The sequence below is a fragment of the Mustela erminea genome, chromosome 4 (assembly GCF_009829155.1).
Source record: "Mustela erminea isolate mMusErm1 chromosome 4, mMusErm1.Pri, whole genome shotgun sequence".
Lineage (NCBI taxonomy): Eukaryota > Metazoa > Chordata > Mammalia > Carnivora > Mustelidae > Mustela > Mustela erminea.
This window is the reverse complement of record NC_045617.1, coordinates 68,549,595-68,559,205: the sequence shown is the minus strand read 5'-3', so window position 1 is coordinate 68,559,205 and position 9,611 is coordinate 68,549,595. Positions and strand designations below refer to the sequence as shown.

The window sequence follows — 9,611 nt, the reverse complement described above, 5'->3', positions numbered from 1 at the left end:
TTTCTTTTCTTTTCTTTTCCTTTCTTCTATCAGAAAGAATTGTTTAAAAAAAAAAAGTCCCTTGAAGATAAATAAATATATAAGCTATTTCAAAACACGTTTAAAGAGTATAAATTTTCCAGGTTTTAGTAGCCCCTCTGTAATCCATAGACCAATTAAATGCATATGAAAGGAAAAACGTAGATTAGCAGTAGATGAGGTAAAAACCATGGGATTTATCAAGAGATAGACCTGGCTTTGAATATTCTAATATTGGGGAAGTTGCATAATCTCTTAAAGGAACTGGGGTTTGAGCTAGGGGTTATAGGGAATGCTAAGATTAGATATTTCAGGGGTTGGAAATGGCTCCCTTGTTCAATCTGATGACACATTGCTTTGACAGTTTTCCCTCTACCCCAAGCTGGGCAAAAATTTCCTCCTCCATATTCCCATAGTTTATTGTGCCTGGCTCTATCACAGAACATATTACCATGTTGTGTAATTAAGTAGCTATGTCTCTCCTATTAGACTATAACTCCCTTGAAGCCAGGATTTCAGTTTTATTCGTCTCTGAACCACAAACACTCAAAGTAGCCGTTGGCACATAGTAGATGCTCAGTACATGTTTATTGAACTGAGTGGTTTTCAATACAGAGAGCACGGTGTCCATGGCAGCCATCGTCCTCCTGAGATAATGGCTGCTCTAGTCAACCTAGATACATTCTGGAAAGAAGAACATTGGATTTGGAATAAAAAAAGAAGAACATTGGATTTGGAATAAAAATGGAATGATTCACTTTTTCTAGGACTAGCCACCTCCCACTTGGGAAGAGCTTGTTTTGAGTGTTGTTTTGAGTAATAATTGAGCTGATGTTCACAGGCATCTTTTGTACATGACAGAAGTTCTTCATGAAGGTAAGGAGTGATTATGACTACAACAGAAGCTTTCACTTGCTCTTTTATTTCTCCTCTGTTTAGCTATGCTTTTAGTGGGCAAAAGAAAATGCTGGCCTACAAAAAGGACCTGTGGTCTCAGATCTGAGTTCCTTGATATTGTCACATGTTTTATGCTATTCTAAGAGCAAACGACAAAATGAGTTATGTACTGAGTGAAGGGCTGCCCTTCCTGTTCAGTCCCTAGGTTCTAGCAGTTCAACCACCTTGTGAATCCCTAAAGAGGAAGGAAGATTCATCATGGAAAGCTGATGGTAAAATGTTCCTGCCTGTCGGTGCCCGAGCGGCTTGTAGCGCATGCGCGGTGATGCTTCTGGGCTCCGCCATGCCCGCCCGTTGCCACCGCCGCCGCTGCCTCAAGCCGTCACCGCGGCCGAGTGGCGACGGTGCGGAGCTGCTCCGGCTGGGCCCGCGGGGGGGGGGGGGGAGTGGGGGGGGGCGGGCGCCGCACGACTTTTTCGGTGCTCGAAAGTAAACACGCCATTAAGATGGCGGCTGGATGCGAGCCAGTAGGCGGAACTTAGGATTTTGTATCTATGTGGCTGCGAGTGATTGGTTGTGCAACCTTGGTATATATAGACATGCAGGGCGGAGGAGAAGAGATCCCAACAGCTACGCAGAAATAAAGCTTGCTTCGCTGAGGTCTCCTGGTCGTTCTTGCTGGCGAGAGCGACAAGTGGTGCCGAAACCCGGGAAACCCGAAACCTACACCGAGGAGGTCTCAGTGAACGCAACGATCTGGTAAGTGGGCACAAAATTTCAGATAAGAAAGTTCCTAAGTATAGGACGAGAAGTGAGAAAGTTCCTAAGTATAGGACGAGAAGTAAAAGGGTTCCTAGGCATAGGACAAGAAATAATGGGATCTAAGTTTACTAAGATGGGAGGATTACTGACGGAGGTGCTTAAGGCTAATGGCACTCCGCTAGACTCTAACCATAAAACGTTTAAAAATGTTATCGAGGAGCAGGTCACAGAAGCCTCTAAGGCAGGATCTAGCAGAGGGGGAGAAAATTCAGAGGAGAGCTCCTCTGAAGATGAGCTTGGGGAAGCCATGACACACTTAAAATTAAAAGAGGGAGTCCCTAACGAACCTTTAAAGGGAAAGACATACAAAGAATCCGGGAAAAAATATGACTCCCTAGCGCCCTCTGTCAGAAGGTCAAGAATTCCTACCCCTGAATGTAGGCCTATAGCGCCACCTGCTGAATGGCCGCCACCATATAACACTTCATGCTCCCGAGGGGCATGTGGTTGTCCAGAATGTAGAAATGCAGGATGGAGGGACATTACGGACTTTACTAAACCCTCCCCTCTTGCATACCCAGTGTTAGAAGATCAAAATCAACAGAGGTTTCAGCAACCACTAGACTTCAAACTTATTAAACAGTTTAAGGAAGCAGTCACTACTTATGGGCCACAGGCTGCTTCTTACTCAATAGAATTTGATAATCATTATCCTTCACACCCACTTATAGAATTCACAAAGGGTATTGAATTCATACTACCAAAAATTAGTAGATCGACACCACTAAAAGAAGCCTCTACTGTCTTTACAGATGGAAGTAAAGAGGGCACAGGAGCTTATATCATAAATGGAATCGTGAACCCAGTCATAGTTCCTGCCAGGTCGGCTCAACAAGTAGAGCTACTAGTAGTGCTCCTAGTGCTCCAAAGATTTTCAGACACTCCCCTAAATATTATTTCTGATAGTCAATACGTGGTAAATGCAACAAAAAATATTGAAACAGCCATCCTCTCCTTAAGTGATTCACCTATTCCATGGATCTTAAGGCAACTACAAGAGGTTGTGCAACTGCGCACTGCACCATTTTTTATAGGTCACATCAGAGTCCATATGAGCCTACCAGGACCATTATCCGAGGGCAATGCTCTAGCAGACCACAATAGTCATTTCCAACTTATTTGCCCTACCTTAGAACAGGCGAAGCTGTTCCATAGCAAATGGCATGTGAATTCTAATACCTTAAGATATAGATTCCATATCACCAAAGAACAGGCAAGAGATATAGTAAGGACCTGTGGGAATTGTGCCACATTACTCCCTCAACCTTCCTTAGGGGTAAATCCCAAAGGCCTTCAAGCTAATCACCTATGGAAAATGGATGTCACACATGTACCTGAATTCGGGCAACAAAAGTACGTACATATATCAGTGGACACTTATTCGGGTATCATAATGGCTACTCCCCTCACGGGGGAGAATTCAAAACAAGTCATCACACACTGCCTACAATGCTTCGCAGATTGGGGTATGCCAAAACAAATAAAGACAGATAATGGACCTGCATATACATCAAAATCTATCCATCAATTCCTAAGTCAATTTGGGATAGTCCATACTACAGGTATACCTTACAATCCACAAGGTCAAGGAATAATTGAACACGCCAATGGCACCTTCAAACGATGCTTACAAAAAATAAGAAAAGGAGGAATAGGGGATGACTACAAGTCACCCCGTGATCTTACATCTCTCACCCTTTACATTTTAAATTTTTTGTCCTTGGACCATAATGGTACATCTGCAGTGGACAGGCATGCTGCGGTTACCGAACGCACTCTAGCCCAGGCAAAGTGGAAGGATATACTCACGGGCCAATGGAGAGGCCCTGACCCGGTCCTAAGATGGCACCGAGGTTCTGTTTGTCTTTTTCCACAGGATGCCCAAGTGCCTATCTGGGTCCGGGAGCGACTGATTAGAAGAATCGATCAACATGGCCCGCCCCGTCCTGATGCTCGGCCTGATAGCGATCCTGGCGACACCAGCATCCCTTCAACAGATGCACCAATGGGCAATAGTGAAATCCTGGCCGTTCTCCATGCCACTGACGAATGAGTCCGCCATCCTCCCTCCTGTATACCTACTTTCATTCCCATGCCCGTTTCTGTAAATCCTAACAATTCGCCTGTATTGCTCTCAAGACATAAAAGAGACTTTGGGATCACTGCAGCCATTATTGCGGCTGTAGCAGCCTCCGCAGCTGCAGCAACTGCAGCGGCTGTAGCTCTCACCACATCAGTAACAAGTGGACATTCTCCAGAAACTATTGACGACCAGATGCATCCAATCACTTTCTGGACTTTGCATAACCTCCGTGGCCTATAATGACCTTTCTATTGCTGCTAATCTGTCGAAAGAGTTAAGCAGATAAGATTGACATAGCTCCATTACGGGATTGGGTATCTGTTGTAAATCCTATGTTCCGCCGTTTTGCATCATTACGTAAACAACAATGTAGGCAACAGTTGGCGCTAGTACAAGCTTGCATGGCACTGGAAGCTGGTACATTTCCCCAAATCTGGCTGGCAGCGCTAGATCGGTAGTCAATGACGGGTAAGATTGGCTGCATGCACATAGCAACCTAAGCCAGGAGTTCTCCAACCAGGGGGAATTATCCGATGACGGGTAAGCATGTTCATGGCAGCTGACAACCTAAGACATGGCACGATCTCCTGCCTTGCATGCCTAATATAAAAGAAAAGGGGGAGATGTCGGTGCCTGAGGGGCTTGTAGCACATGCGCGGTGATGCTTCTGGGCTCCGCCGTGCCTGCCTGTTGCCTCGGCCGCCGCAGCCTCAAGCCGTCGCCGGGGCCAGGTGGCGACGGTGCGGAGCTGCTCCGGCTGGGCCCGCGGGGGGGCCCCGGGCGCCGCACGACTTTTCCGGTGCCCGAAAGTAAACACGCCATTAAGATGGCGGCTGGATGCGAGCCAGTAGGTGGAACTTAGGATTTTGTATCTATGTGGCTGCGAGTGATTGGTTGTGCAACCTTGGTATATATAGACATGCACGGGCGGGGGAGAAGAGATCCCAACAGCTACGCAGAAATAAAGCTTGCTTCGCTGAGGTCTCCTGGTCGTTCTTGCTGGCGAGAGTGACACCTGCCATCCTGCAGTGCTCTATTACCCCATCAGATGCAGGAAGGAGTTCTCGCTCAGCCTAACTCCTCCTGCTTCTTTGATTCTTCAAACAGAAGGAGTACCCTAGCCTCTGGCATGTTGCCTTCAGGATTAGGGGCAGAGGAAATTGCCTCCTGAAGAACTGTATTCCTACAACCATTAAAGAATAAACCAATACTCCACTAAGCATCTCACAACCTAATTTTGATTTCAAATCCTGCCCTTTGATAATAATAATAATTTGCTGAAACATCTCAAGACCTAAATATGCTATATTCAAATGACCAAATAATAAATACAGTCCTCAGGAGACACTTTTTAAAAAATATATCTATTTATTTGAGAGAGAGTGAGAAAGAGCACACAAGCAGGGAGAAGGGTAGAGAGAGAAGCAGACTGCCCGCTGAGCAGGGAACCTGATGTGGGGCTCCATCCCAGGATCCAGGGACCATGACCCAAGCCCAAGGCAGATGCCCAGTCAACTGAACCACCCAGGTCCCCCACTGGAGGTTCTTAATATTCAACAGAACATGTAGATCCAGAGAGTATTGGAAATTCTCAACCTGATAGAGATACTATTAAATGTGTTTTGAAGAAATGAGTCACTTCCAATAAATAGTTTACAGTGAGGATAGAGTCAAAAAAGCAAAAGCTTTCACAATAGCATTTAGGATTTATATATTTGTGTGTGTATATATGTATATATTATATGTTATATTACATATATTTATTAGGTATTATATGATTACATTAATATATTTATATAACTTATGCATAATTATACAAAATTATATAAATGATTTCATACATAATTATATAAAAGTATATAAATTATATAATTACATATCATTATATGATTATATGTATTATATGACAATATTATATATAATTATATTAAAATTTATATAAATATATATAGAAACATTAGAAACCTCTAGGGTTAAGATGTCCTGCCTGGATGTGTGATATCATATGGCCAGATCATAGAATGGAGGGGTTTGCTTAACCAAATATTCTGATATTACTATAAGAATTATTGTAATAAAATGCACTTAACATTAAAACCTCTGCTAATGGTAACAAGTTTTGTCTTTAACTTATCAGTGTCTGAAGGTTATCATTCTGAAAAGCAACCTTCCTTCCTGTAAAAGTAGGCCAAGTTATAAATAAAATGCATCAGCTGCATATAAACAGTTCTAAGTTTGCAGATATATTCTACTTGGTTGGAAGAGTCCTTCTATTGAGTATCTGCATCTGAGAAATTTTCCAATCTGCCATTACAAGATAGTGAGCAATATTTCTATATGACCAAATCATTCTATGAAGCACTTTTGCTAGTGAGTCGCTAGGAAAGGGAAGGGAAGATCTTATTTCTATTCTCAGGAAGCTCACTCTATGAGCACTCTATGAATGCTTCTATTTTAAAGGTTGCAAATGTTTCTGAGTCAGTAAGTCATTTTCCTCTAAGCACTTCTGTTGGCCCTGTCCCCATGTTCCCTAATAGAATATTGTGCACATATGACCAAAGAGAAGAGGAATTAAATTCAGTTCAATTTCTTCTTTATAAATAGGTTCTTTCTTCCATCATCTCTCCCAAGAGATGGAGCCCCCACTTGTCTAACTTTATAATTGTTTATTTCTGTGAATTTGAGTAATTCTCATTTTCTTCAGAGTTTCTATGTTTCTATTATCCAGTGAACATGTTCAAAGATTTTTATGGAAACGGAACCATACCAGACCCTGTGGGATACAAAAAATGGAAAATAAAAAGGTATAGCATCATGCAAAAGAAGCTTCTAGTCTAGTGAGGAACCAACACACCTATGTACTTTCAACTCTGTCACAAAGCAGATATCAGAGAAACAGGTTTGGGACGATAAGGTGCGCACAGAGGAAAGATGCTGGATACGTTGAGTTTGAGATCTTGATGGAGCATTCAGAAAGACACTTCATTGGTAATAAGAAATGAGGGACTCAAATTGGGAGAAATAATATAGCTGGAAATAAATATATTTCAAAGAAGTCTACATAGATATGAATATTGAGGCTGTGCACTTAGTTATCATTAAAGCAGGGCTTCTCAACCATGGAACTCTTGAAGTTTGGGGTCAGATAATCTTTTTACGTGGGGGCTGCTCTGTGCATTGTAGACAGTTGAGCCGTATTCCTCAGCTCTACCTTCTAGATGTCAGTAGCACTTCCTCCCTGGCTGTGAAAACCAAAAATGTCTCCTGACATTGCCAAAGGTCCACAAGGGGCAAATCTGTCCCTGGTGGAGAAGAACCACCAAATTAGAGAGACAGGGTGATGGTGTGAAGGGTGAAAAGAAGATTGTAAAGGACAAAATAAGTTTATGGGGTAGAAAGAAGAGAAAGACAGAAAGATACGTGAAGAGACATTTGAGGTAGTAAGTATTATCTTAGAACTCTGGGGTAGGGCAGGAACTTCAGTTTGTGAATGAAGATCAAGCTTGGTGAATAATTAGTATGTACACACAGACACTCAAAGAGGTGGAAATACCACCTATATGTTTATACATATGTTCTCTCTCCATATATATGGGTATATATATAAGCATTATATATTGGGAGAAAGAAAAAATATATTCCTAAACTCTTTCTTTATTCATTCTTCTTATTCAAAAAGACTTTAATCAAAACATCACAAAACTCACATCAATCCTTTTGGAAAGAGGTTTAAGTCAGAACCACCAACAAAAACAAGGAAATAAAAAAAAGGAAAAAAAAGAAAGTAGCTGCGCCTGTCTGCTTCCTTCTCCCCTTCACATTCACATCACTCACATGCTCAATAATCTAGGTTCCCAGTGTACACAAGCTTGCTCTCCCACTCCTCTAAGATATAACAATAATCTTAAGAAAGACTTAGATTACCCAGTGTGGCTGCCAGTGAGTGTGGAGATCAAATAACTGTGTCTCCTCCTCCGATGTTTACAAGAAAAAAAGAGGATCCCCATTTGATTTAAAACAAAGAGATGAAATTCCAAATCCTTGGTAAATTCAGGAATCAGCAAACCATGGGACAGAGTTTCTTTTTATTGGAGATGCCTTCCCCACAACCCCAGAAATTGACCAGTTTGGTAGCTCTGGTACGCCCAGAAAGCTAGATCTATTTCTCCTGTTTAGGTGTCCGACACCAACATGAAGACTATCTTTATCCAGCAAGTCCATGGCCCTACCTTTGGGGGAAAGGGCATCCAAAACTCCCTGACCAAAAAATAATCTTGGAGAATGGCGAACATTGCCTAAGCATCTGCAGGAAATAGGTTTAGGGAGGAAGAGTCAGGCTGAAAGATGGTTCCCGTGACAATCATCCTCAAAGCCTTGCGAAACCAGGGATAAAACATACCGTATATAATGGGATTGAAAGTGGAATTGAAATAACCCAGCCAGAGGAAGGCATTGTATAAATCTTCAGGAGTTGTAAAATTAATGAAAGGGTCTGTGATCGTCAAGACAAAAAAGGGCAGCCAGCACAGCACAAACACTCCCATGACTATGCTTAAAGTCTTGGTGGCCTTGCTTTCTTTTTTGGATGATACGTTCATTTTGCTTTCTGACCCTGCCTGTTTCCTGGTAGGACCCATGCCAATTTGCCTAGCATGCTTCCTAGCTACTGTGAAAATGTGTACGTAAATCCCCACCATTACAGTCCCAGGGAGAAAAAAGGCTATAAAGGAGGCCAGCACCCCCCAGAGCTTGTTAAATATCAATACACACAAACCTGTACAGTCAATGGCTGCAACAAAGTCTTCTGCACCAATTATGTTGAACTCTGAGAATACCAGGCCAAAGGCAAAAAAGATGGGGATGGACCAACTAATGAACAGGAAGACCTCTATTACAGAGATGGTGATTTTGGTGACATAATGCAAAGGATCACAGACAGCATAGTAGCGGTCCACAGAGATGAAGCAGAGGTGAAAAATAGACGTGGTACAGAGCATGATGTCACAGCAGCTGTGGACTTTGCAAAAGAGGTCTCCAAAATACCAGCAGGACTCGATGGACCTGACCATACTGAAAGGCATGACCACACAGCTCAACAAAAAGTCCGTGGTGGCCATGGAGAGGATCAGGAAGTTGGTTGGGGACTGGAGCTGCTTGAAGTGGGCGATGGAAATGATCACAACCAGGTTGCCCATCATGGTCATCACTATAGCACCAATCATGACAATGTACATGGTACACACACTCAACACAGACCTCACATTTCTAGGGCAAGAGTTGTTGACCAAAGCAAAGCAAAATTGTCCTTCTGGAGGGTTCCAAAGATCAGGTGAATTCATTGTCTTTGTCCTGTGGATACTATTAGTCTTCTCCAAAAACACTATGTTTCTCTCCTTTCTATAAAAGAAAGAGGAAAAATAATGAAAATTGTTGGTGGACCAATTTTCTGAAAGGCCCAGCTAGCTGCCATTCTTATCCCCAGTTGAACTCCCTATCTACCAGGAGCGTTGCTTCCTAAATTTTAATGTACACAGGAATCACCTAGGATCATTTTAAAACATAGATTCTGACTCTGGGATAGAGGTTGAGAGTCTGCATTTCTCACTGGCTCTCTGGAGATGCCCCTACTAGTAGTCTAAAGACTGTCTCTTAACTAGGAAGGAACTAAAGACAACTAAATTAATATTGTCACCCAACGTCTAAGTAACCCAGTTATAACCACCTAAGCAACCTAGGTAAATGCCCATGTTCTGGTTGCACTACTAGGCAGCCCTTACTTGGGATTCCAAAT

General features: G+C 42.6%; 1 protein-coding gene across 1 annotated transcript; it reads right to left on the bottom strand.

The window, feature by feature from the left end:
* Positions 1-8,115: 8,115 nt before the first annotated feature.
* On the bottom strand, positions 8,116-9,159 carry LOC116587775 (trace amine-associated receptor 4). Its single transcript, XM_032338335.1, has one exon. The coding sequence runs from the start codon at positions 9,157-9,159 to the stop codon at positions 8,116-8,118; it is 1,044 nt and encodes a 347-aa protein (XP_032194226.1).
* Between the last annotated feature and the right edge of the window lie 452 nt (positions 9,160-9,611).

Bases quoted from the DNA above. Each gene is read 5' to 3' on its own strand.
- LOC116587775 (XM_032338335.1), bottom strand. From the start codon at position 9,159: ATGAATTCACCTGATCTTTGGAACCCTCCAGAAGGACAATTTTGCTTT.